This window comes from Zophobas morio, unplaced genomic scaffold (assembly GCF_036711695.1).
Source record: "Zophobas morio isolate AGI-343-1 ecotype UQ-CSIRO unplaced genomic scaffold, CSIRO_AGI_Zmor_V1 ptg000008l, whole genome shotgun sequence".
NCBI lineage: Eukaryota > Metazoa > Arthropoda > Insecta > Coleoptera > Tenebrionidae > Zophobas > Zophobas morio.
The window spans coordinates 1,052,470-1,080,008 of NW_026972113.1; the positions used below are offsets into that span (position 1 = coordinate 1,052,470).

The 27,539-nt window shown below is 34.4% G+C and overlaps 4 protein-coding genes across 4 annotated transcripts in view; 1 reads left to right on the plus strand and 3 right to left on the minus strand.

Annotated features, from left to right (window-relative positions):
- The window catches only part of Pot (papillote), a 99,099-nt gene that overhangs the window by 33,908 nt on the left and 37,652 nt on the right, over positions 1-27,539 (plus strand). The window contains exon 2 of the mRNA XM_064050233.1: positions 1,820-1,886. The gene's annotated coding sequence lies outside the window, so the exon portion shown is untranslated. The remainder of the gene's footprint in view (positions 1-1,819; positions 1,887-27,539) is intronic.
- LOC135125512 (uncharacterized protein DDB_G0283697-like) lies at positions 17,804-18,262 on the minus strand. The gene is made up of 2 exons (XM_064051173.1): positions 18,124-18,262; positions 17,804-18,036 (listed from the first exon to the last, which is right to left on the minus strand). The coding sequence occupies exons 1-2, from the start codon at positions 18,260-18,262 to the stop codon at positions 17,804-17,806; spliced, it is 372 nt and encodes a 123-aa protein (XP_063907243.1).
- LOC135125513 (nucleolar protein 58-like) lies at positions 18,338-20,322 on the minus strand. The gene is made up of 4 exons (XM_064051174.1): positions 20,147-20,322; positions 19,340-19,543; positions 18,990-19,227; positions 18,338-18,580 (listed from the first exon to the last, which is right to left on the minus strand). The coding sequence occupies exons 1-4, from the start codon at positions 20,320-20,322 to the stop codon at positions 18,338-18,340; spliced, it is 861 nt and encodes a 286-aa protein (XP_063907244.1).
- LOC135125514 (U1 small nuclear ribonucleoprotein 70 kDa-like) lies at positions 23,591-23,950 on the minus strand. Its single transcript, XM_064051175.1, has one exon. The coding sequence runs from the start codon at positions 23,948-23,950 to the stop codon at positions 23,591-23,593; it is 360 nt and encodes a 119-aa protein (XP_063907245.1).

A 27,539-nucleotide genomic window follows, 5' to 3' on the forward strand; every position in this document is an offset into this window, starting at 1 on the left:
TTGCGAAATTTTGACATTTTCGAAACTTAACTAAACACGTTTTCTTGTACCTTTCGGGCTCTAGACCTCACTTCCAGCCTCGTTTCTTCGATAGCTATAGCCGTTTTTCCGTAATCGACTGTCGAATTATCGGAATTTTTAGAAATAGTCAAAAATTCGCATTTGGTATCGATTCTTTCGAGAATGTTGCTCCGTAACCATCAACACGCTATATTTCTGGAATCAGCATGTCGAGATCTACGTACCTGAATTTTTTCACAATTTTTAGACAACTTTTTGAAAAGAGAAATTTTTCCAATGGTCCCCCCCTTCTTCAAATTTTTGCGAAATTTTGACATTTTCGAAACTAAACTAAACACGTTTTCTTGTAGATTTCGGGCTCTAGAACTCATTTCCGGCCTCGTTTCTACGATAACTGCAGCCGTTTTTCCGTAATTGACTCTCGAAATATCGGAATTTTTAGAAATTCTCAAAAATTCGCATTTGGTATCGATTCTTTCGAAAATGTTGCTCCGTGACCATCAACACGCTACATTTTTGGAATCAGCATGTCGAGATCTACGTCCCTGAATTTTTTCACAATTTTTAGACAACTTTTTGAAAAGAGAAAATTTTCCAATGGTCCACCCTTCTTTAAATTTTTGCGAAATGTGGACATTTTCGAAACTTAACTAAACACGTTTTCTTGTACATTTCGGGCTCTAGAACTCACTTCCGGCCTCGTTTCTTCCATAACTGCAGCCGTTTTTCCGTAATCGACTGTCGAAATATCGGAATTTTTAGAAATTTTCAAAAATTCGCATTTCGTACCGATTCTTTCGAAAATGTTGCTCCGTAACCATTAACGCTCTATATTTTTGGAATCAGCATGTCGAGATCTACGTCCCTGATTTTTTTCACAATTTTTAGACAACTTTTTTTAAAAGTGAAAATTTTCCAATTAAAATTTTTGCGAAATTTTGACATTTTCGAAACTGAACTAAATACATTTTCTTGTACATTTCGGGCTCTAGATGTCACTTTCGGTCTCGTTTGTTTGATAACTGCAACCGTTTTCCCAGAAACGTCCGTTGATAATCGGAATTTTTACAAATTTTCAATAATTCGCATTTCGGACCGATTCTTTCGAAAATGTTGCTCCGTGACCATCGACAGGCTATATTTTTGGAATCAGCATGTCGAGGTCTACGTCCCTGAATTTTTTCACACTTTTAAGACAGCTTTTTTAAAAATGAACTTTTTTTCAATGGTCTAATGGTATCAAATTTTTGGAAAAATAGAAAGAGTTTTTCTTGATTTCATCAACAAAATAGATTTATTCATTATATTTTTTTGTGTCACCATGTATAAGTAATTATAAAAACTATGATTGCATTGATTAAGCACAAATATGGAATCATAATCTTTTGCTTATTTTAGAAGTTTTATTTTTTTACAAAAATCTGGATATTTTAGACAAAAACTACAAAACTGTAACCACTTTTCCGCTTGTGCAAAGCTCAAGCAACCCATCTTCGGCCATCGACTCACCCACCGCGCCCATTAAAATTCGCTCCTCGTCCAAACAAACACCCATGCCTGTGACAAACAATTATATTTCTGTCAGAGTTATTTAAAATGTGCACTTTGCATTCGCCCCAGCTTTGCTATGACTAGACGAACTTCAATAACTCGTTTGAAATTCCTGCACTTGCCTTCATGAATCACGTACTTGGGCGCAGTTTTCAGCTTCGTTCGAATTTTTTTGATTCATTTCCTGCGAACTTATTCCATCCTCCTGACTCAGCCGATTTTCTCAAAAACTGTGTCTGTTTTTCAGGTTCACCCAGCCGAACATGCAACATTTGAAACAATACTTGAACTAATCCACTGAGCTGAATTTAAAGGTGAGTACTGCGGTTGACGGGCGGCCTTGGCACCGATTATTTGTGAAGAAAAACAGGCCGGTCCTGTATTTTTCGATTAGAATGGCGATTGTGCGATTCGCAACAAAGCTTGTCGTGGGTAGAGCGCTCGGAGCGGGTTTTTGTACGAGAACATTATCGGGTTAATTCCTTCTGTGATTTAGAAATATTGGAGTCATAAGTTGTGGCTACCAGCATCGTAACAATGTGAAGCTAGGTAACAGCCTTCGTTGTTGGGTTCTCGGCGAGAGTTAAGAACCTTGCTATAATGTGCTAATAATAATGAGCGGCAAGCTCGTCCTTGCTGATAAGTAGCTCCGGTGCAAAGTATTTTATAAGAAAGCGAAATAAAAAATTCCTAGCGTTAATGCTGCTGCGCTTTGGGCTTGGAATCTGCAGAATTCGCTTTAATTACGCGGAGGAACGGATCGGCCATTTGTCTCTAAGAGCACAAAGGAGTGGTTCAAGCAAAATCCGGTATGGTAAATAGTTCAGTGAAATTCTTAATTATCCTTGAAAACTTTATTTATCACACATGGCAGGGTGTGTTTTGGACTGCGTCACGTGGAAGACATGTGGGGGAGTTCTCACCAACAGGAAATTAAAATTTCACGTGTTGCTTTACCTTGAAAGGAAAGTCCATTCTAGAGTTCAGTACTGTAATACCGATTCAGGCACTCGGGGAATTTTTACTTAACTAACTAGTCGTGATATTTCATCGCATTGTGACGCCATTGCAAACTATAAAAACTTTGATCTGTGTTATATCGAGACCTTAACCTATTGGAACTCTTCACACGGAAATAAAATACTTTTTATGCCAGATACTAGGAAAATGGAGTTCAATTCAGTTGTAAGTTCGAGAAGATTTTAACATCTAGAACAATCTTAAATTGAGAAGAAAAGGGCGATTTTTAACTGCAGCGTGGTCTTAATGTTGTACTAAAGAATTAGCGAAGACGCATAATTAACTGAGAACATCTGAAAAAGTTCTAGAATGAGTAACTCTCTCCTCTGTTCCTTCTGTTCTTTTTGTCCTTCTTTATTTATGTCTTTTCTGTCATCTCTGGACATTCTGTTCTTTTGATGTCCTTACTATTCTCTCTATCTTTCTGTCTTTCTGCTTTTCCGCCTTTTCGCTTTTCCACTTTTCCGTCTTTCTGTCTTACCGTCTTTCCCTTATTGTGTCTTTCTCTCGTTCTATCTGTTTCTATCTGTGTTTTCTGTCCTTTCCAGTCTTACAATACTTCTTTTCTTTCTATTCTATTTATCCTTCTTTTCATTACTGTTTGTTCTAACCGTTATGTTCCCTCTGTCTTCTTGGTCCTTTCTGTTCTATTTGTTCTTTTAATTCTTTCTCTTTTATCCATCTTTCCTATCCGATCTGCTGTTTCTACACTTTCCGTCCAACCAATTTTTTTGTTCTTCCTCCGTCATCCGTTTTATTTATTCTATTCTATCTGTCCGTATCTTGTTTATGTCCTATTTGTCCTATTAGTTTATGTTGCCCTAGCTGTGCCATCCAATCTTTCCATTTTTTTCTGTTTTTTCTATTCCATCTACCGGATTTTTACTTTCTACATTACCTATTTTTTCTGTCTTTTCTATCATTTCTGTCCGTTCAGGTCATTCTGCTCTTTTTATTCTTTCTAGTCGTTCTATTCTTCATTCTGTATTTTCTGTCCTTTCTGCTTTTTCTGTTCTCTCTGTGCTTTCTGTGCAAACATAGAGAGTTTTTGTTTTTTTCCAAGTGATCTTTGTTTTACTCTTTCTATTCTTTCTTTTTAATCCAATTTTGTTTCATTCTTTCTCTCCTTCTATTTTCTTGCCTTTTCAGTTCTTTGTGTCCTTTTCCTTACCTCTACCTTTCTATCTTTTCTATTTGATTTTCTGCCATTACTGTTTGTTCTATCCATTCTGTCTGTTCTGTTCTCTTGGCCCTTTCGGTCCTATTTGTCCTGTTAGTTTTTCTGTTCTATCTATCCCTTCCATTCTTTTTGACCCTTCTATTCTTTATATTGAACCCATTTTAGTCCTTCTTCCTCTATCTGTTCTATTTTTTCTATTCTTTCTGTAACTCTATTTTTTTGTCTTTTCAGTTCTTTTCTTTTTGTACTTCCCAATCTTTCTGTTAATCCATTGTTTCTGTTCTAGTTATCCTACTTAAGTTCGTTATATGTATTCTTTTTACTTTTCTGTTCTTCTGTACTTTCTGCCAGTTTTGTTTTTTCTGTACTTTCTATTCTTTCTTTTCAACCCATTTTTTTAATCCTTCTCCTCTATCTGTTAATTTGTTCTATTCTTTCTGTCCTTCTATTTGTCTGTTAGTCAATGGTTTCTGTTTTATCTGACCTATTAGTTTTTTCTATCCTATGTGTCGTTTCCTTTCTGTTCTTGTTGTCGTAAATGTTCGTTCTGTCCGTTCTCTCTGTTCAATTTTTTCCGATTTTTCTGCCCATTCTGTCCTCTCTTCTGTTCTTCTGTCCATTCTGTTGTTGATCTCTGTTCTATCCGTTCTGGCCATTCTTTATGTTCTGTTTGCTTTGTTTATTCTGTCCTTTCTGTCGATTTTGTTCTTTCTGTCCGTTCTGCCTTTTCTATCGTTTCTATTTTTCGACCTATTTATTTTCCGGTTCTGTTTTTTTTGTTGATTCTGTATATTCAGTCTTTTTTGTCCTTTATGTTTTATTTATTATTTCTGTGTATTGTCATCCATGTTCTTTCTGCCCTTTCTATCCTATCTATCGTTTTTTTTTTCTGTTATTCGGTCTAATCTCACTGATCTGTTCCTTCTATGTTTTCTCGACGTTCTGTTGCTTCTGTCCTTTCTATTCTCTCTGTCTTTCTGTCATTCTGGTTTTCTGTCTTTTCGCATTTTAATTTTTCCGTATTTCCGCCTTACCGTCATTGTGTCGTGCTCTCTTTTTTTCTTCCTGTCTTTGTGTCCTTCTGTCCCCATGTCTTTTTTTCTTTATCGCTTTCTGTTTTTCTGCCTTTCTGTCTTACCGTCTTTTCGTCGTTGTGTCTTTCTGTCTTTCTTTCTGTTTTTCTGTCTTTGTGTCTTTCCGTTTTCCTTTTCTATATTTCTATCTATTTTTTCTGTCCTTTCCACTCTTACAAAATTTCTGTTCTTCCTATTCTATTTATCCTTCCTTTCATTACTGTTTGTTCTAACCGTTATGTTCCCTCTGTCGTCTTGGTCCTTTCTGTTCTATTTGTTCTTTTAATTCTTTCTCTTTTATCTATCTTTTCTATCCGAACTACTGTTTCTATACTTTCTATCCAACCAATTTTTTTGTTCTTCCTCCTTCATCCGTTCTATTTATTCTATTCTATCTGTCCATCTATTGTTTATGTCCTATTTGTCTTATTAGTTTATTTTGTCCTAGCTGTGCTATCTAATCTTTCCATTTTTTCTGTTTTTTCTATTCCATCTACCGGATTTGTACTTTCTACCTTACCTATTTTTTCTGTCTTTTCTGTCATTTCTGTCCATTCAGATCGTTCTGCTCTTTCTATTCTTTTTAGTCGTTCTATTCTTCCTATCATTCTGTATTTTCTGTCCTTTCTGCTTTTTCTGTTCTCTCTGTGCAACATAGAGTTTCTATTTTTTTTTCAAGTGTACTTTGTCTTTGTGGTCCTATTTGTCCTGTTTGTTTTTTCTGTCCTACTTATACTTTCCATCCTCTCTACTCTTTCTATTGTTTCTTTTTAGTCCAATTTTGTTGTATTCTTTCTCTCCTTCTATTTTCCTGCATTTTCAGTTCTTTGTGTCCTTTTCCTTACCTATACCTTTCTATCTTTTCTATTTGATTTTCTGCCATTACTGTTTGTTCTATCCATTCTTCCGGTCCTATTTGTTCTGTTAGTTTTTCTGTCCTATCTGTCCATTCCATTCTTTTTAACCTTTCTATTCTTTATATTGAACCCATTTTTGTCCTTCTTCTATCTGTTCTATTTTTTCTGTTCTTTTCTTTTTGTATCTACCAATCTTTCTCTTAATCCATTGTTTCTGTTCTAGTTATCCTACTTAAGTTCGTTCTATTCTTTTTATTTTTCTGTTCTTTCTATCCTTTCAATTTTTTCTAATCTTCCTGTTATTTCTGCTCCTTCTGTATTTTCTGCCAATTTTGTTTTTTCTGTACTTTCTATTCTTTCTTTTCAACCCATTTTTTTATCCTTCTCCTCTATCAGTTCGTTTGTTCTATTCTTTCTGTCCTTCTATTTCTCTGTTAGTCAATGGTTTCTGTTTTATCTGACCTATTAGTTTTTTCTATGCTATGTATCTTTTCCTTTCTGTTCTTGTTCTCGTAAATGTGCGTCCTGTCCGTTCTCTCTGTTCTATTTTTTCCGATTTGTCTGCCCATTCTGTCCTCTCTTCCTTTTCTGTCTTTTCTGCACTTCCTTTTCTTTGTGTTTGTACTGTCTCTTCTGTTCTTCTGTCTATTCTACCCTTTCTGTCGGTTTTGTTCTTTCTGTCCGTTCTTCCTTTCCTATCGTTTCTATTTTTCGCCCTATTTATTTTCCGGTTCTGTTTTTTTGTTGATTCTGTATATTCAGTCTTTTTTGTCCTTTATGTTTTATTTATTATCTGCCCTTTTTATCCTATCTATCGTATTTCTTTTTTCTCTCATTCGGTCTAATCTCACTGATCTGTTCCTTCTATGTTTTCTCGACGTTCTGTTGTTTCTGTCTTTTCTATTCTCTCTATCTTTCTGTCATTCTGGTTTTCTGTCTTTTCGCTTTTTAATTTTTCCGCGTTTCCGTCTTACCGTCATTGTGTCGTGCTCTTTTTCTGTCTTTCTGTCTTTCTGCCCTTCTGACGTTCTTTTTTTTCTTTATCGCTTTTTGTCTGTCTCTCTTTCTATTCTTTCTATTCTTTCTATTCTTTCTATTCTTTCTATTCTTTCTATTCTTTCTATTCTTTCTATTCTTTCTATTCTTTCTATTCTTTCTATTCTTTCTATTCTTTCTATTCTTTCTATTCTTTCTATTCTTTCTATTCTTTCTATTCTTTCTATTCTTTCTATTCTTTCTATTCTTTCTATTCTTTCTATTCTTTCTATTCTTTCTATTCTTTCTATTCTTTCTATTCTTTCTATTCTTTCTATTCTTTCTATTCTTGCTTATCTTTCTATTCTTTCTATTCTTGCTATTCTTTCTATTCTCTCTATTCTTTCTATTCTTTCTATTCTTTCTATCGTTTCTATTCTTTTTATTCTTTCTTTTCAACCCAAGTTTTATTTTTCCCACTGTATTTGTCCTACTTGTTCTATTCATTCTGTCCTTCTATTTTTCTCTCTTCTCTTGTACTTTCTATTTTTTCTGTCAATCTATGGGTTCGGTTCTGTTTATCTGACTTATTAGTTTTTTCTATCTTATGTAGCCTTTCCATTGCTTTTGTTCTTTATGTCTGTTCGTCTTGATCTGTATGTCCTTTCTGCTGGTTTTGTTTTTCTATTCTTTCTGTTCTTTCTAATCTTCTATCTTTCGCCGTTTGTCCTTTTGTGCTTTCTATTCTATCTGTCCTAATCTATTTCTATTCTATCTCCTTTTTTCTGTCCTTCCTGTTTTTTCTGTCGTACATGTCCGTTCTGCCCCTTCTCTCTGTTCTGTCCTTTCCGATCTTTCTGTCCGTTCTATCCTTGCTGTGCTTCCTATGTGTTTTGTTTTTTCTGTCTCTTTAGTTCTTTCTTTTCTCCCTATTCTCTATGTCCTTCTATCCTTCCTGTTTTATTTGTCACTTCTGACCGTTTTGTTCTTTCTGTCTTTCTAGTCCTTTCTGTCCATTTTGTCCTCTCTCCCTTTTCTGTCCTTTCTGCACTTTCCTTGCTTTCTGTCCGTACAGTCTTTTCTGTTCTTCTGTCCATTCTATTGTTGATGTCTGTTTTGTCCGTTCTATACGTTCTGTTCTCTCTGTCTCTTTTTTTGTTTCTGAGCATTCTGTTCTTCCTCTCCGTTCTTTCTTTTTTATTTTCCTGCCTTCTGTATTTTTCCCCTTTATATCTTATTTCTTTTTTATGTGCGTTTTATCCTCTCTGTTCTTTCTTTTCAATCTACCCTTCCAATTCCTCCTATCTTTCTGTCTTTTTGTCTATCTGCCTTTCTTTTTTTCTGTTTTTTGTCTTTCTATCAGTTCTGTTCCTTTTGTCCTTTCCATTCCTGCCACACTTAAATTCTTCTTATCCTCCTTGTCCTGTTAACCCTTTTGTGCATATCTATCCTTTCCATTCTTTCTGCCCTTTCGATTCTTATTGTCCTTTGTATTATTTCTGTCCTTTCCGTTTATTCTGTCCTTTCTGTCCGTTCAGGTTTCTCTCTGCTTTCGTACGTACTGTTTTATCTGTTCTTTCGATTCTTTCCGTCTTCCTATGTTTCTGTCTTTTTGTCCTTTCTATCCTTCTTATTTTTTCTAACCGTTCAGTCCGTTCTGTCCGTACTATCCTTTCTGCCCATTCTGTCCGTGCTGCCCCCTCTATTTTTTCTGCCCATTCTTGCTGTCTTTTCCATTCTTCTGTGTATTCTGTCCGTTCTGTTCTATTTATTTTTTCTGCCTGTTCTGTTCTTTATATCTGTTCTGTCCGTTCTATGAGTGAGTCTGTTTTATCCGTTCTGTCCTTTCTTTTTTTTCTGTCTTTCTTTTTTTTCTCTCCTTTCTGTTTTTTTCGTGTTTCTCTACCTCTGCTGGAAGAATTCTCCTTGGAAAAGAAAATCGGTAGAAAAAACTAGATTTTTACCACAGAACTCTGCTTTGAGAAGAGATGGGTCGAAAGAATTTTAACCTTAGTATGAAAATGAGTTTCAGGACGTCTATTATTAAGAAGACGTCCAAGAATAGAAATCTTTTCTAAAATTTTAAAATATTCTGAAATTTGTAACCACTTTCTAAAAGAGTTCTATTAAAAAAAAAATGTTAGACGATAACAAAATTTTTAGAAGATTGTAGAATATTCTATGGAATGAAAACATTGTCTTGGTGATTTGGGCTAGTGTAAAACAATGTTCGAAAACTGGGAAAGTGCTAATCCAGAAGAATGAGTGGTTAGCAAGATTCTATAAAGAAAACTTCTACTTGAAAATAGAAGAGAAAAATGTTCATTTCAATGTAACTGTGAACACGGAAAATTGTTTTATTGTCACATGTTGGAACCCAAAACTCGCAACGAAAGAACGCGTATAAAGAAGAGCTAAGAAATGGGCTGCTGAAATAAAACAAGCTTTTTACTTTTTTATTTAATTAAGTGTCACTCCTGAATTTTCTTTTAATTATCTCTACTTTAAAGCGAGTGAAATAATATAATTTTTAGGGTGAAATTTAACATGAAAGTGGGTGAAACATTTCTGGTACACTAAAAGTTAAACACTTTGCATTAGTAAAATTAATCGACAGAAAAACGACAAGCAATGAAACCATTAGAAAATTAAAACTGAACCGAAACCCGCTGCGTTCACTTTCCGCGCAAATATTGACCCTTACCTACGCTACATATAGTGACTACTTTCCTATTCAATCGGTGAACAAAGTTAATTGTCTCGAGATTAGTTCGAGTCTAAAAACTATGCACTCAAGCATACGAAAGAATCTGCGTTTATGTTTCTCCCAATCATCAACCCATAAAAACCCTTTCCTTATCAAAGTTCTCATTATCCTCCAAAACCATTTTCTTTCAGCTAATAACCGATCTGAGGCGGAAACATCCAATTACATTAACGTTTATTTTCTAAAATCCCTTCACAAGTTTAATAAAAGGCATCCGTTTATGCCAACGACCCGACAGTTCGTAAGAGCTCTTCGGATTTATTATAGGCAATAAGACTCGCAGAGAAACTCACAACAAGCCGAATCTGTAGTCATTCATATGAGAAAACGCTCTTTACGCAACAACTTTCAAACAATGCGCCGCCGAAAACGCTAACGGAACCTCCGGAGTGATTGATGTGTGAAAAATCGAATCAAAAAACGGCTTAATTTGTTAAATTGCTGCAAATTGGCTCAGCCTAGTTTACAACGCGTCGATAAATAATAACACTTTACATTCTCCTACAATGTCTTATCGGATTCTTTATTACATAACGTAACAGTACTTGCATCCTGCCAGCTCTGTGTTTATTTGCTCCACTTAACTGTACATTGTTTTTTGATCGGAACACATGAAAGTAAGTGCCTGTAATTGCCGGAGTACCTACTTAATTAATTACCTTATGTTTAATCAGCGCCTCGAGCTGTCACGAGAACGCTACGAGACCAGGCAGGAAATTTCTCCAATTCCTCAAACTCAATCATTGTATCATCCCCTCTCGAAAAGTGATGACGTCATCTCACAAAATCATCATTCGATCGATTATCTTCCAAGTGATTCATCTAATTACATAATTAGAGCGTAGCGAGCACGACGCAAATCTCCAATCATGTTCATTTCCACCTATTGTGCTTAAAAACTCGCGACGTATTTCGTCGTTGCAGCAGATTTCCCTTAGGACAAGCGCTTTAGTGCCAGATATTGACACGTAACTTGGAAAGAAATTGCTTCATTTCCATGGGGATTATTTACCAAGCGGTTCAGCTTTGTGAGGTTTGACATTAATGGTAATACGTATTTGAATAATGGCGGCATATGCAAATGGAGGTTTTTTGCACGGGTTTATAATGCATGAAACTGAAACCAGTGGAAACGGCTTAAAGTTGTATAAGTCTGAAATGTGTGTAGGTGACTCAATCAATTAGAAATTTAAATATAAGTAAGCGTTTTCAGTCAACCCACGTACTGAAGTCAAAGACAGGTTTTACGAGAATGTGGAAAATGTAAACTTGGGCTAATTACTTATAACACTTATAAATAAAACGTTAAAGTGATAAACACGTAAATATTTAATCGGTTGAATTTACCGCACGCTGTGTATGTTTTTCCTGTTTTTGTTGTTTCAGTTTATGGTTTTTTGGAGTTGTTCTTTTATTTAGTTTTTTCTGTCTCTGTTGTTTCGCATTTTGTATGCTGAAATTTTGTCTTCAAAATTGTAATGTTAATTTTTCTTTTTTCGTGCTTTATCTTATCCTTTGCGTTTACCGTATCTTTTTACCAATTTTTCTTCATTTTTAGCGGTCCTTTCCTTCGTTCCACTTTCGTTATTTTGTCATATTTTTTAATTCTTTTTAATGTTTTACTTACTAATTTGTCGGCAACTTTCTTTCTCTCTTACTATTTTCTTTAAAGATTTCTATGCATTGTATACTTTTTTCATATTCTTGCATTTACTTTTATTCATTTATTTTCTATTACTGTTTTCATCACATTTATTCTATAGGTTTTAGAAGCTCTAGCATTTTTCCATTTTCTTTCTATTTACTTTCATCTGTTTCTTTTTTTACATATTATATAATCTGATTTAGTAATCAGTACAATTATTGACTGATCTCTTTGATTTTCTTCATCATATATTTTCACATCTTTCTTCAACTATTCATTTTTTACCTCTTTTCTTGCTTGTACCGTTTCTTTTCACTAATTTTTCTTCATTCGCGGTCTTTCCTCTCATTCCATCTACCCTACTTTACCATTCCCTTTCTCCCTCTCTATTTTCTTTAAATATTCTGTAAATTCTGCACTTTTTTGCATCTCCCCCTCTGTTTTCTTTTTGTTTACTTTCTTATTCCTATTTTTTCACATTTTATATTCTGATCTTTTTTTCAAAATTCGAACTTTAATTTTTCTTATTTTGTATTTTTGTTTTTTAGTGTCGTACGTGTCCGTTCTGTGCTTTCTGGACGTTCGGTTCTTCCTACGCTTTCTATTCTCTTTATCTTTCTACCTTTTCAGTTAGTCTTTCTGCCATTACTGTCTGATTCTGCCTGTTCTGTTCTCTTTGTTCTTGCGGTTCTATTTGTCCTGTAGTTTTTCTGTCCTATTTATCCTTTCCATCCTTTCTGCCCTTTCTATTCTTTCTTTTCAAGCCATTTTTTATCCTTCTTCTGTTATCTGTCCTATTTGTTCTATTCTTTCTATGCTTCTAGTTTTCTGTCTTTTCAGTTCTTTTTATACTTTCTATTTTTTTGTCAATTCATTGTTTCTGTTCTTTTTGTCCATGTATCGATTCTGTACTGTCTGTCTTATTTGCTCTTTCTATTCTATTTGGAAATAAACACATTATTATTATTATTCCATCCAACTTTCCCATGCTTTCGTCCTTTCCGATCTTTCTGTCCGTTCTGTTCTTTTTTGCTTTCTGCACGTTTTGTTTTTCCTGTCCTTTCGATTCCTTATGTTTTTGTATCCTTTCGTCTTTTTTGTTCTTTCTTTTCTTCCTACTCTTTCTGTTCTATCTGTCCGTTTACGTTTTCTTCAAAATTTGAGCTTTATCTTATATTTCATTATTCTGATTCTTTTTTTCTTTTCGTTTCTTTTTGCAGTCCCGTTCTCTAAATTGTTCTATTCACCACTTTGTTCCAATTTCTTTTTAATATTTTAACTCTTCTCTGTCTTTTTGCATTATGCTATGTATTTTTTTCTCTTCTCCTTGCTAATTAGAATAATTATTGATTTTATTCGTCATATATTTTCACATTTTTCTTCCACTATTGATCTTTTATTTCTTTTCTTGCTTCTAGTGTTTCTTTCTATTAATTTTTCTTCATTTTCAGAGGCCCTTCCTTTCATTCCATCTTCATCATTTTTACCATATTTTCTGTATTCTTTTATCTACCCTACTTTACCATCCCCTTTCTCCTTCTCTATTTTCTTTAAATATTTCTGTCAATTCTACACTTTTTTTATCTCCATCTTTGTTTTTTCTATTTTAATATTGCTTTTTGTTTTTGTTCACATTTTATATACTGAAATTTGTCTTCAAAATTTGAGTTTTAATTTTTTTTATTCTGTATTTTTGTTTTTTATTGTCGTTTTTGTCCGTTCTGTTCGTACTCTCCATTCTGTCCTTTCCGAACTTTGTGTCTATTCTGCGTTTTCTGGACGTTCGGTTCTTTCTATCCTTCCTTTTCTCTCTATCTTTCTATCTTATCAATTGGTCTTTCTGTCGTTACTATTTCATTCTTGCTGTTCTGTTCTCTTTGTCTTTCGGTTCTATTCTATTCTATCTTTTCTTTTTTTTTATTTTGTCCTATTTGTTTTATCCTTTCTGTCCTTCTATTTTTCTTTTCAGTTCTTTTTATACTTTATACTTTTCTGTCAATCCTTTGTTTCTGTATGTGTATTGATTCTTTCATATCTGTCCTATTAGTTCTTTCTACTCTATCTGTCTTTTTCGTCCTTTTTGTCCGTTCTAATCTTTCTATCCTTTCGATTCCTTATGTTTTCCTATCCGTTCGTCTTTTTTGTCCTTTCTTTTCTTCCTATTCTTGCTGTCCATCCGTCCTGTCTTTTCTTTCCTTTCTGTCCATTTTCGTTTTGTCTTTTCTTCTTTGATTATTATTGATTTTCTTCATCATATATTTTCACATCTTTCTCCCACTTTTGATCTTTTACCGTTTCTCTTTACTAATTTTTCTCTATTTTAATGGTCTTCTTTTCATTCTACCTTCATCATTTTTGTCATATTCTCTGTATTCTTTTCAATTTTATAGTAATTTTGTTTGTTGTTCAGCAAATTTTTCGTATCACTCATCATTCGCTTTTCTATTTCACCATTCCCTGTCATCCTCGCCATTGTCTTTAAATTTTTCTTTGATTTCTACGATCTTTCTCATCTCCTTCCATTTACTTCCATTCGTTTGTTGTCTATTATTGTTTTCATTTTGTAATTTTTCATTCATATTTTCCTATTTTCACGTATTTCTGTTCTTTCGGTCCTTTCCAGTCTTACAATCCTTCTTATCTTATCCTATTTATCCTTCCTTTCATTACTGTTTGTTCTAACTGTTCTGTTCTCTCTGTCTTTTTGGTATTTTCTGTTTTATTTGTTATTTTAATTCTTTCTCTCCTGATATCTTTTCTATCCGATCTGCTCTTTTTTACACTTTCCGTCCAACCCATTTTTTGTTCTTCCTCCTTCACCGTCTTATTTGTTCTATTCTATCTGTCCATATATCGTTTATGTTCTATTTGTTCTATTAGTTTATTTTATCGTAGCTATGCTATCTAATCTTTCCATTTTTTCTGTTTTCCTATTCCATCTACCGGATTTGTATTTTCTGCCGTTCCTGTTTTTCTGTCCTTTCTATTTTTTCTGTCGGTTCAGTTCGTTCTGTTCTTTCTATTCTTCTTAGCCATTTTATTCTGTCTGTCTATAATTCTGTCCTTTCTGCTGTTTCTGTCTATTTTGTCCATTTTGTTCTTTCTCTCCATCCTGTCCTTTCTGCACCTTCTGTCCTGCATTTTCTGCTCTCTCTGCATTTTCTGTGCAAACATAGTGAGTTTCTACTTTTTCTAATTGTTCTTTTTGCCATACAGTCTGTTCTGTCCATTCTCTCCACTCTGTTAATTTTTTCGGTCCTATCTGTACTTTCCATCCTTTCTGCTCTTTCAATTCTTTCGTATTAGCCCATTTTTGTTCTATTCTTTCGCTCCTATTTTTTTGCCTTTTCAGTTCTCTGTACTTTTTGTCCGTTGTATGCTTTATGTCTTTCTGTCTGTTTCTACTGTTCTTGTTCCCTAGGTTTTCACATCATTTTCATTTTCTAAAATTTTTTATTCAAAATCTTAATACCATTTTCTCTTATTCTGTTATTCCGACTGTTTTCTCTTTTTTTCCTTTTGCAGTCCCCGTTCTATAAATTGTTCTATTTATCAATGTCTTCCAAATTCCTTCTTTTATTTCAACTATTCTCTATCGTGTTGTTTTATGCTGTATACTTCTTTCTCTTCTCTTTACTGTTTAGTAAGAAAAATTCTTATTGTTTCTTTTTCCCTTTCTATTTTTCTAAATAATCTCTGTCGACTGTACATTTTTTTGTCACTTATTTCATTTTCTCACTAATCTATTTTCATTCTTTTTGTTTTCTCTTAATGTAATTTTTTCTTATTCTGCATTTTTTCACTTTATGTTATGTTTTGTTTCACTGTTGTTCCCACTTTTTTCTCTTTACATTCACCTTCTCTAAATTGTTCCATTCATCAGTTTCTTTCAATTTTCTTCGATTATTTTAACTATCCTCTCTTTTACTGTTTTATGTCATATAGTACTTTGTCTTCTCCTTACTGTTTAGTACAATTATTATTGATTGATTTCTGTGTTTTTTTTTTATATATTTGCACAGTTTTCATCACTTTTCTTGCTTGTACCGTCCGTTTTTACAAATTTTCCTTCGTTCCACCTACATCATTTTTGTCATGATATGTACATTTCTTTATCCCATTTTTACTGTTTCCTTTTCTCTCTCTATTTTCCTTAAACATTTTTGTCAATGGAATTTTTTTGTCTTCTTCCGTTTTATACGCGTTCGTTCTCTTACTGTTTTCACTTATTTTCATTTTTCACTAATATGTTTTCTCTGTGTTTGATTCCTCTTTTTTCTCTTCTCATTTTTTCATATCCATCTGTCTATTCATCACTTTATTTAATTTGTTTTATTGTTTCAGCTGTTTTTTGTCTTGCTGCTTTATGCTATATATTTCTTTCTCTTCATTTTGTTACAGTTTTATGTTTTATCAGACATATTTTCATATCTTGCTTCTTCTACTGCTATTTTCAGCCGTTTTCTTCATTGCTTCTTCCTCACTTGCCTCCTTGACTTGACTTTTCGATTCGTATCTATATTTCTCTACTCCATTTTAGCGGTTCCTATTCTCTCTATTTTCCACTACTGTTTGTTTATATTTTACGTTTAAGTTTACCTTGAAATTGTCGTAAATAAATTGTGTGTTCATTTTTTCCAAAAAATGAAATAACAAAGTACTTAAAACGAATAACACATTTAAAAATTAATGTCACTGCAGTTGATTAGTTGCAGCCAACGCTAAACCAAAATATTTCCAACATTATTTCAAATTTTTTAGATTATTCTTTTTAAAATATTTATCCCTCTAAATTTAGTAGAAAATCCTCAGTATCTAGTAAAACTTAGTTTTCGATTGGTTAAACCCTCCGCAAAGCCTGCTTACTGGAGGTCCGCCGCCTCCGAGCTCGATGCCAAGTTAACACGACGTAATGTCCGTAAAATATTGCCCATGTCTCGGATTATGCGAGATCGTAACCTGCATGGCCGATCTTTGATGTCGATGAGAACGCTTGAAAAACGATCCTGCTTCTCGGGCTTTTATTATCTCCAAGTTGGTCTTTGTTCTTCGAGACGTTTCCCTTTCGGCAGGACGAGTTCTGTCACTTAACCAGATTAATTACGCTAAATGCGCCGTTTAAGTTGTCTCGTTGGCGGTTTTTACGGCGAAAATTGTACGCTCGGCGGTGGTTTATGAGGGTGCCTTTGCGGCGACTATGCGTGCTTGACAAATGTGGCAAATTGGAAGATGATAGGGATCATAATTCCGACGCAGGAGCCGTGAGACAAGCGTTTTACATAATTAATTATAAGGTCATTATCTTGTTATTAATTATGTAAGAGAATGGTTGTTTTTTGCCTGCTCATTAATCAAATATTGTAAACGCTGATTTAATGCGTTGCGCAATGGGAAGTGCGGAGGATTTACGAGGTGACAGTCGAGCGTTCGTTTCCTTTTTATTCAAATCTGGCGCGAGAGAGTCGCTAAAGTTCACGCGGAACTAGTTTGCTTTTTTTTCTAATGGAATTATGCAAGATGAAGAAGAAAAATTGCCTGCTGTGAAATGCTCAATCATTGATACAAGATAGATAATTTTTTTGTTGACAGTCGATTTAAGTTAACAATGTTGCTATTATTTCTTGATTGACATTACCGTATTTGTGGCTGATAACGCTGCTTCTGCTTGTAATTAAAATCGATCGTTGAACTTTACACTCAACGAAGTGAGGACAACGGAGTGACAAAGAGTCGCGGATTTTATTCAGATCTCCAGGACCAAGATCCGCGATCTGAAGTCCGCTAGTCCGGGAGATTAGGATTTTTTATCTTCGGGTTTTCTTGTCATTTATCACCGCGTTTTTTCACTATCTGGAATCAAAAATGTGTTTAGTGGTTTCGATTTCCAGGTCGAGATCTTCAAGATTAGTCAAGATTAATCAAAATCGCGATCTTAAGAAAAATGGTAAACAACCTTGACGAAATATTGACGAAACCATTCTTAAAATAAAGGTTACAAGATTTCACAACACTGTTTTACGCTAGAAGAATAAGCAAAATTTTCTAAAAAAAAAATCAACCGAAATTCTCAAAATCTTTTTGTCTTTTCTGGAATTTCTGTATTTTGCAACCATTATGTTCTTTTTCTTGTCTTTGTTATGTGCTTTTAGTGTAAATATTTGTCCTATTTGCTCTTTTTGTTTCGTCTGTTTTTCTGTCCTTCTATTTTTCTATCCTTTCTGTCCTTTCTGTGCGTTCTTCTGTTCTGCCACTTCTGTCCGTCGATCTGTTCTTTGCATTCTCTCTGTATTTTTCTATCCTGGCTTCTTTGTCTTTTCATTCCTGTTTTTCTTATGCGATCTTTCTGTCCTACTTGTGCTATTTGGTCTCTCCGTCCCTTCTGTACGTTCTGTCTTCTCTGTTCTATCTGTTCTTTCTGTTCTACCCCTCTTTTTCGTCCTTTCTGTGTCTTCACCTTCTGTTCTTTCTCTCCTTGCCGTCTTTCTATCTCTCCGTCTGTTCTCTCCTTTCTGTTCTTTTGGTATTTGTTGTTCATTCTGTGTCCTTTCTGAACTTTCTGTCCTATTCGTTCTATTTGCTCTCTCCGTCCTTTCTGTTCTTTAGGTCCTTTCTGTGATCTTTCTTTTTTCTGACCTTCGTGTCTTATTTATCCATTCTGCTTTCTTTCTCTTTTTTATACTATTTGTGCTACTTGTGTCCTCCGTTCTTTCTTCTCTAGTCTATCTGTTCTTTCTGTTCTATCTCCCCTTTTCGTCCTTTTTGTATCATTTCTGTCCGTTTAATTGGTTCTGTGGTAACTATCCTTTCTCTAACTTCTGTCCGTTCTGCCCTTTCTATCTTTACCGTCTTTCTGTTTCTCCGTCTGTTTTTTCCTTTCCATTCTTTTTCTCTCCTTCCTGCATGTTCTATTTCCTTACTGTACTTTCTGTTTTCTGTATCCTTGTAGTCTTTTCGGTTTTGTTCATTTATTGTGGTGTGTGCTTTCTGTCCGTTTAGTTGTTTCTGACCTTTATGCTTCCTCTATCTTTTCTCACCTTTCTGCTTGTTTTTTCCGTTCTGTCCATTCTCTCCCTTTTTTTTTCTATTCTTTTTGTCTGTTCTATCTGTCCTTTCTATTCTGTTCATTCTTTCGGCTCTGTCTGCCCTATAACTTGTTTCTGTCGCATTTGTCATTTACATACTTTCTGAATCCTTTCTGCTCTTTTTTTGCCTTCCGTCATGTCTGGTTTTTCTGTCCTGCTCCTTTCTCTACTCTCTGTATGCTTTCTTTCCTTTCCTTCGTTCTATCCTAGCGGTCCTTTCTGTTCTCTCTGTTTTTTCTGTACTTTCTGTCCTATCTGTTCTATCAGTTCTTTGTTTCTTATTTCCCCAGCTCAAATTTTTGGCATCCTTTCTGTTCTTTTTATTTTTCCTGTCTTTTTGTACCCCTTGTTCTTTCTGTATTTTCTGTCCTTTCTCCTCGTTTTCTTCGATCTGTCCTTTTTGTTCTTTCTAACCTTTCAGTCCTGTTAATTCTTTCAGGTCTGTCCTGTCTCCTTTCGTTCTTGTCTCTTCTTTTTTTTCTCCGTTCTGTCTACTCTGTTCTTTCTGTATTTTTTACCTTTTTTGAACTTTCTGCTCTATTCATTCTGTTCATTTAGTCCTTTTGTGTCTATTCTAACTTTACTGTCCTTTTTAAAGTTTCTGCCTTTTTTCCATTTTGTTCATTCTGCTCCTTCTGTTACTTCTATCTTTTTTCCGTTCTCTCTGATCTGTTTGTTCGGCCCCTTCTATCTTTTATTTCCGTAATGTTCGTTCTTTCGGCTCTGTCTTTTCTGACCATTCTTTATGTATTTTCTATTCTCTCTGTTCTATCTGTTCTTTCTATCATATTTCCCCTTTCCGTACTTTCTGCCCTTACTTTCTTAACTGATCTTTCTGTCCTTTCTGTCTTTTCTATTCTATCTTTCTGTCCTATATTTTCCCTCTTTCTATTCGTTCTGTCCATTCTTGCCTTTTGTTCGTCCTGTGTGTTCTTTCTGTCCTTCCTACGTTTCCTGTTCTTTCTGTATATTTTTGTCCTTTTATTCTTTCTACCCTTTCTGTTTCCCCTTTGTCCGTTCTGTTCTTTCTGCGCGTTTCTGTTTTTTCTATCCTTCCTGTCTTTCTATTATTATGTCTTTTTTCTCCTTTCTATTCTTTTTGTTTTTTCTATCCCTTCTGCCCTACTTCTTCTATCAGTTCTTTGTTTTCTATCTCCCCATCCCATACTTTCCACAATCTTTCTGTTCGTTATATGTTTTCTGTGTATTCTGTCCTATCTGTTCTTTTTCTATTGTACTCTCCATTCTGTCATTTTTCTTTTCTCTTCCTTGTCCTTTTTTCTCTGTTAATTCTTTCAGGTCTGTCCTGTCTCTTTTCTGTCTTCTCTGTTCTTTTTTGCCCATATTCTCCGTTCTGTCTAGTCTGTTCTTTCTGTATTTTTTACCTTTTTTGAACCTTCTGTTCATTCAGTCCTTTTGTGTCTATTCTAACCTGATTGTCCTTTTTAAAGTTTCTGCCTTTTTTTCCGTTTCTGTCTTTTTTCCGTTCTTTCTGATCTGTTCGTTCGGTCCCTTCTATCTCTTATTTCCGTTACGTTTGTTCTTTCGGCTCTGTCTTTTCTGACCATTCAGTTCTTTATATATTTTCTATTCTCTCTGTTCTATCTGTTCTTTCTATCATATTTCCCCTTTCCGTACTTTCTGCCCTTACTTTCTTAACTGACCTTTCTGTCCTTTCTGTCTTTTCTATTCTATCTTTATTATGTGATCTTTCTGTTCTATATTTGCCCTCTTCCTATGCGTTCTGTCCGTTCTTCCCTTCTGTTCGTCCTGTGTGTTCTTTCTGTCTATTTTTGTCCTTTTATTCTTTCTGCCCTTTCTGTTTCCCCTTTGTCGGTTCTGTTCCTTCTGCTTTCTATCCCTCCTGTTCTTCTATTATTATGTATTTTTCCCCTTTCTATTCTTTTTGTTTTTTCTATCCCTTCTGCCCTACTTCTTCTATCAGTTCTTCGTTTTCTATCTCCCCATCCCATACTTTCCACAATCTTTCTGTTCGTTATATGTTTTCTGTGTATTCTGTCCTATCTGTTCTTTTTCTATTGTACTCTCCGTTCTGTCATTTTTCTTTTCTCTACCTTGTCCTTTTTTCTCTGTTAATTCTTCTAGGTCTGTCCTGTCTCTTTTCTGTCTTCTCTGTTCTTTTTTGCCCATATTCTCCGTTCTGTCTAGTCTGTTATTTCTGTATTTTTTACCTTTTTGGAACCTTCTGTTCATTCAGTCCTTTTGTGTCTATTCTAACCTTACTGTCGTTTTTAAAGTATCTGCATTTTCTTTCCGTTTTGTTTATTCTGCTCCTTCTGTTATTTCTATCTTTTTTCCGTTATCTCTGATCTGTTCGTTCGGTCCCTTCTATCTTTTATTTCCGTAATGTTCGTTCTTTCGGCTCTGTCTTTTCTGACCATTCAGTTCTTCGTGTATTTTCTATTCTCTCTGTTCTTTCTGTTCTTTCTATCGTATCTCTCCTTTCCGTACTTTCTGCCCTTACTTTCTTAACTGAGCTTTCTGTCCTTTCTGTCTTTTCTATTCTATCTTTCTTATGTGATCTTTCTGTCCTATATTTTCCCTCTTTCTATTCGTTCTGTCCATTCTTGCCTTTTGTTCGTCCTGTGTGTTCTTTCTGTCCTTCCTACATTTCCTGTTCTTTCTGTCTATTTTTGTCCTTTTATTCTTTCTACGCTTCCTGTTTCCCTTTTGTCCGTTCTGTTCCTTCTGTTCGTTTCTGTTTTTTCTAACCTTCCTGTCCTTCTATTATTGTCTTTTTTCTCCTTTCTGTTCTTTTTGTTTTTTCTATCCCTTCTGCCCTACTTCTTCTAACAGTTCTTCGTTTTATATCTCCCCATCCCATACTTTCCACATTCTTTCTGTCCGTTGTATGTTTTCTGTGTATTCTGTCCTATCTGTTCTTTTTCTATTGTACTCTCCGTTCTGTCATTTTTCTTTTCTCTTCCTTGTCCTTTTTGCTCTGTTAATTCTTTCAGGTCTGTCCTGTCTCCTTTCTGTCTTCTCTGTTCTTTTTTGCCATATTCTCCGTTCTGTCTAGTCTGCTCTTTCTGTATTTTTTACCTTTTTTGAACCTTCTGTTCATTCAGTCCTTTTGTGTCTATTCTAACCTGACTGTCCTTTTTAAAGTTTCTGCCTTTTTTTCCGTTTTGTTCATTCTGCTCCTTCTGTTACTTCTGTCTTTTTTCTGTTCTTTCTGATCAGTTCGTTCGGTCCCTTCTATCTCTTATTTCCGTTATGTTCGTTCTTTCGGCTTTGTCTTTTCTGACCATTCAGTTTTTTATATATTTTCTATTCTCTCTGTTCTATCTGTTCTTTCTATCATATTTCTCCTTTCCGTACTTTCTGCCCTTACTTTCTTAACTGACCTTTCTGTCCTTTCTGTCTTTTCTATTCTATCTTTCTTATGTGATCTTTCTGTCCTATATTTGCCTTCTTCCTATTCGTTCTGTTCGTTCTTTCCTTCTGTTCGTCTTGTTGTTCTTTCTGTCTTTCCTACGTTTCCTGTTCTTTCTGTTTATTTTTGTCCTTTTATTCTTTCTACGCTTCCTGTTTCCCCTTTGTCCGTTCTGTTCTTTCTGTTCGTTTCTGTTTTTTCTATCCTTCCTGTCCTTCTTTTATGATGTCTTCTTTCTCCTTTCTATTCTTTTTTTTCTATCCCTTCTGCCCTACTTCTTCTATCAGTTCTTCGTTTTCTATCTCCCCATCCCATACTTTCCAGATTCTTTCTGTTCGTTATATGTTTTCTGTGTATTCTGTCCTATCTGTTCTTTTTCTATTGTACTCTCCGTTCTGCCATTTTTCTTTTCTCTTCCTTGTCCTTTTTTCTCTGTTAATACTTTCATGTCTGTCCTGTCTCCTTTCTGTCTTCTCTGTTCTTTTTTGCCCATATTCTCCGTTCTGTCTAGTCTGTTCTTTCTGTATTTTTTACCTTTTTTGAACCTTCTGTTCTTTCAGTCCTTTTGTGTATATTCTAACCTCACTGTCCTTTTTAAAGTTTCTGCCTTTTTTTCCGTTTTGTTCATTCTGCTCCTTCTGTTACTTCTGTCTTTTTTCCGTTCTTTCTGGTCTGTTCGTTCGGTCCCTTCTATCTCTTATTTCCGTTATGTTCGTTCTTTCGGCTCTGTCTTTTCTGACCATTCAGTTCTTTATATATTTTCTATTCTCTCTGTTCTATCTGTTTTTTCTATCATATTTCCCCTTTCCGTACTTTCTTAACTGACCTTTCTGTCCTTTCTGTCTTTTCTATTCTATCTTTCTTATGTGATCTTTCTGTTCTATATTTGCCCTCTTCCTATTCGTTCTGTCCGTTCTTCCCTTCTGTTTGTCCTGTGTGTTCTTTCTGTCCTTCCTACGTTTCCTGTTCTTTCTGTCTATTTTTGTCCTTTTATTCTTTCTACCCTTTCTGTTTCCCCTTTGTCCGTTCTGTTCCTTCTGCTCGTTTCTGTTCTTTCTAACCTTCCCGTCCTTCTATTATTGTCTTTTTTTTCCTTTCTATTCTTTTTGTTTTTTCTATCCCTTCTGCCCTACTTCTTCTATCAGTTCTTCGTTTTCTATCTCCCCACCCCGTACTTTCCACTTCTTTCTGTTCCTTATATGTTTTCTGTGTATTCTGTCTTATCTGTTCTTTTTCTATTGTACTCTCCGTTCTGTCATTTTTGTTTTCTCTTCCTTGTCCTTTTTGCTCGGTTCATTCTTTCAGCTCTGTCCTTTCTGTCCTATCTCTTTTTTTCATTCTTTGTTCATCCTTTTTGTACTTTCTGTTCTGTCAGTATTTTTTGTGCCTAATGTCTTCTGTTCTTTCAATGTTTTTCACAGTTCATTCTGTGGATTTTCTATTCTCTCTGTTCTATCAGTTCTTTCTGTTCTTTCTATTTTTTCTGTTTTTCCTGCTTTTTTCTATCCGTTATGGTCTCTCCGCTCTGTTCGTTCTTTTGGCTCTGTTTCTTCTCTTTATTCAGTCCATTCTATCTTTTCTATTCCTTCTATCTTCTGTCTTTACTGTCCTTTCTATCCTTCCTATCTTTTCTGTTCTTTATGTCTCTTATGTCCTTTTTGCCCTTCTATTCTCTCTATGCTTTCTGTCCGGTTGATCCCTCTGTCCGTTCTGCCCCTTCTGTCCGTTCTCTATCTTGATTGTTCTGTCCTTTATGCTATTTCTGTTCTTACTGTCCTTTATGTCCTTCCTATCCTTTCTGTTCTTTCTGTCTTTTCTGTCCTGTCTTTCTTATTTGACCTTTCTGTCCTATCTGTCCTATTTGCTCCGCCCGTTCTTTCTGTCTTCTGCTCTATCTCTTCTATTTAACTTTTGGCATCCTTTCTGTTTTTTCTGTTCTTTTTGTATTTTCTGTCCTTCCTCTTCGTCCTCTTCGTTGTGTACATTTTGTTGTTTCTAACTTTTCAGTCCTTTTCGCTCTGTTCATTCTTTGAGCTCTGTCATTTCTCTACGTTCGGTGCAATCTCTCTTTTTTATTCTTTCTGCATCTTTTCTCTGCTTTCTGTTCTTTCTGTGCCTTCTGTTCTTTCTTTTTGCCCGTTCTCTCCCTTCTGTCTCTGTTTTTTCTGTATTTTCTATCCCTTTAGAACTTTCTGCTCTATTCGTTCTTTCGGCTCTGTTCTTTCTGTTCCTTGAGTCCTTTCTGTACACTCTATCCTTTCTGTCCTTTTTGAAGTTTCTGTTTTTTGTCTTCATTTTGTCCAGTCTGTTTTGTGTTCTCTCTGTTCTGTCAGTTCTTTCTATCCTATCTGTTTGCACCCTCCGGCTTTTCCGTTTTTCCATTCTTGTTGCTCTTCTATTATTTCTGCTCTTTCTGTGTTTTCTGCCTGTTCTGTAATTTATATCCTTTTTCTAATTTTTGTCTTTTCTGTTCGTTCTGTGCATTCTATCTTTTCTTCCCGTTCTTTCCGTTCTGTTCATTCTGTTCTTTCACCATCTTTCGTATAAACATTTTGGATGATTTTTTTTAATTAAATATTTTATAGCTAAATATATTATAGCTGTATTCGGTGAATGTCTTATTGATCAATCTGTTTGATTTTTTTTTACTTATTTGTTAAATTTTTACAGATAATCAGAGCGTGCTTTCCACATTTTTCTGGTTTTAGTAATACTAGTTAGGTAAATGTGGTTTATGTAGAACCATACGCTCGAAAAAATTTTGATTCAAATTTGGCTCTGATTCGCACGCTGGATTTGGCATAACTGATTCAATTAAGAATATGAGTGAGCGTAAACTTTCATTCCGAGAGGATGTTAATAATTTTACGTGTGGTCGGAAAAAACAACTCCACTTAAATATCATCCACTCTGCATAACTCGAACCGCACCTGATCAAAACCACTAAATATCAATTCTAAAACACAGTCCATACATCACGTTTTAATTGTCTTTTGTATCGATTTCGCAACGACGATTATATCATAAATAGTCGCCGTAATACGAGCCACACATTATGCAAAATCCACTCGTATACAACATGTGCATAAGACACGCTTTTATTCAGAAAATGAAAGTTGTTATTAGTGGAACAAGATGGTTGGCCTCAATTCGAGCCGCTATAACGTGAATAAGTTGCTTTCGATTTCGCTTGACAAAGATAGGTATTTTTAGTTGCTTAATATGTGTGGCATTATGGTTCAATTTACATAAATATAGGCTGTCTGTGTGGAAGCGAAACCAAGATAGTTTTTGTATTAATCCACATACATCTCGTATTTTTACTTTGAGTAGATTTCTTGGTCAAGGAAGTTCCGTTTGATTGAACATCTGTCCATAAATTTTTGATGAAGAAACCTCCCACAATTCCATAAAACAATGGTCGCGTCGAGAGTAATTTCACGGTTTCCGTTAGCTGACGGACGATTATTTAACGTTTATGCCAATCTTATTTTGAACGAGTTGGAAAAATAACGGGACAATTATAACGTAAATGGGCAAAAGGCCTTGGAGTTGTGGTCGGATGGGACAACATGCAAATTATAGCTAAAGGTTAAAGACATTATAAATGAAATTTTAGACTCACGTCATGGGTGTTATGTAACGTCGGTTTTACCAAAAGTGAACACAGGAGGTGGCTACGGAACGCTAAGTGCAGTATTACGACTATTTGTGTTTCTTATTAGTTATTAGACTCCAGCAAGTCGTAATATTTGAAAACGTGCAAGATAAATATTGCGTGGAAAAGCTTTCTAAAACCGTGTGAATTTTTAATGGTTTTAACGGTGTATATCGTAGCTTGTTAATTTTTTTTAAGTTGGCACCGCGTCGTATTGTTTGACGTTAAAATAGTGGCTCGAATGTTACGAAAATAGTTATATTATGTCTGAAATTCAACCCCTCGGTAATTGTAAAAGAAAACATAAAAATGTAATTCAATTATGGAAATATGAGGGAGTTTTTAAACACTGTTTATTTTTCAGTAATTAAAAATATTCATTGTGTAAACAACTGCTGTTTTACATTTTATTTAGTTTCTGACACAATTCATAACCTTAAATATCGATATTTTCGAGCAACTTTAGGTTGCTAAAGCTTGTAAAATTATTACTCTCCTTTTCAGTAAAGATTATAAATCAAATAGATAAAATATTTGCTATTAGCATTATTTAAATAGTGAGTAGAATTGTGAAGTGATGGTACAAAGAAATATTGATTTATAATTGGCCGTAAATATTGAATTACCGTTGGCAGCATAAGATACAAATGACTTGATGTTTACTAGTCGTTAAGAGTCTGTGTGAGACGCCAGGATTTGATTAACTGTTGGATGCGACTCTTATTGCTTTTCTGGCGTATTATTTGCTAATTCAAGCAGTGGTGCCAAATATAGCATGTGAATGAAAATTTGAAAATACAGTCATGAGTCAAAATATTTTCTATTGTATGGTGAAATATGAAAAAAATTTAAAAATCGAAAAATGAAGATGTCGGATCATCAAAACATTGTAGATGTGAAAAATCAAAAAAATTGGTCTAAAGAGTTTAGACAGTACTTCCCTCGCTGTCGGAAACTTGACGACTGCATGCCTATTGTGTTTTTTTTTCTCATTACATTTTTGTAGTGGGAATTTAAAAAAAAATTGTGATGACGTCATCAACATTTTTGCAAGGACACGTATATCAGTTGGGATAGATGTAGTGTAATACTAAGAATAAAATTATTGTATTCCCAAATTTTCGGGAAAATGAATTGGGTCGTTTTGAATATTGATTTCTTATAATCAATAAAATAACGAAACAATTTACTCAGGTATACGGCGCCTTTTTTTGAACCACCTCTTAAGAAAATCTAAAAAATATGAATGGAATGATATATCACAAGTACAAACTCATCATATTTTTTGCATTTTAGATAGGATTTATTCAGCAAAATTTAAGGGTGACGTCATCAATTTTTTTAGGAGGGATGAACAAATACATTTTGAACAAAAGTTTACCATGCTTATAATAACTTTAAAATATTCCCAAGATTTCAAAGCATTCGGTTTTGTAATTCCTGATTAAATCGATAAAATAAATTCACGCCTTCATTAATTTTTTTGAGTCACCCTGCATATGCAAATCCAAAAATATGAATGGAATGATAAATCACAAGTACAGACTCATCATATTTTGTACAATTTAGATACGATTTATTCGGCAAACTTTTGAGCTGACGTCATCAGTTTTTTGTAGAAGATAACCAAATATATTTTGACTAAAAATTTATTATGCTCTTTATAACCTTAAAACATCTGCAAGATTTCAAAGCATTCGGTTTTGTAGTTCCTGATTAAATCAATAAAATAAATTTACGCATTCATTAATTTTTTTGAGTCACCCTGTATATGCAAATCGAAAAAATTTGAATGGAATGATAAATCACAAGAAGAGACTCACCATATTTTGTACATTTTAGATAGGATTTATTCAGCAAAATTTTGTGGTGACGTCATAAATTTTTTAGGGAGGACGACCAAATACATTTTGATCAAAAATTTACCATGCTTATGATAATTTTAAAATATCTTCAAGATTTCGAAGCATTCGGTTTTGTAATTCCTGAGTAAATCAGTAAAATAAATTTACCCTTTCATTTATTTTCTTGAATCACCCTGTATATGCAAATCCAAAAAATATGAATAGAGTGATAGATCACAAGTACAGACTGATCATATTTTGTACATTTTAGATATGATTTATTCGGCAAATTTTCGAGCTGACGTCATCAAGTTTTTGGAGGGGATAAGCAAATATATTTTGACTAAACATTTATTATGCTCTTTATAACCTTAAAACATCTGCAAGATGTCAGAGCATTCCGTTTTGTAGTTCCTGATTAAATCAATAAAATATATTTACGCATTCATTAATTTTTTTGAGTCACTCT

Coding starts and splice junctions, on each gene's coding strand:
- LOC135125512 (XM_064051173.1), bottom strand. CDS start 18,262: ATGACAAATGCGACAGAAACAAGTTATAGGGCAGACAGAGCCGAAAGA. Junction 18,037..18,123: donor CGGAAAAAACAAGCAGAAAG/GTGAGAAAAGAT, acceptor AAAACCGAAAAG/ACTACAAGGATACAGAAAAC.
- LOC135125513 (XM_064051174.1), bottom strand. CDS start 20,322: ATGGGCAAAAAAGAACAGAGAAGACAGAAAAGAGACAGGACAGACCTA. Junction 19,544..20,146: donor GAACAGAAAGATTGTGGAAA/GTATGGGATGGG, acceptor TAAAAAATACAG/AAAGAACAGACTAGACAGAA. Junction 18,581..18,989: donor CAGAAAGATCAGTTAAGAAA/GTAAGGGCAGAA, acceptor CTGAAAGGTTAG/AAAGAACAAAAAGGACAGAT.
- LOC135125514 (XM_064051175.1), bottom strand. CDS start 23,950: ATGGAAAAACGGAAAAGCCGGAGGGTGCAAACAGATAGGATAGAAAGA.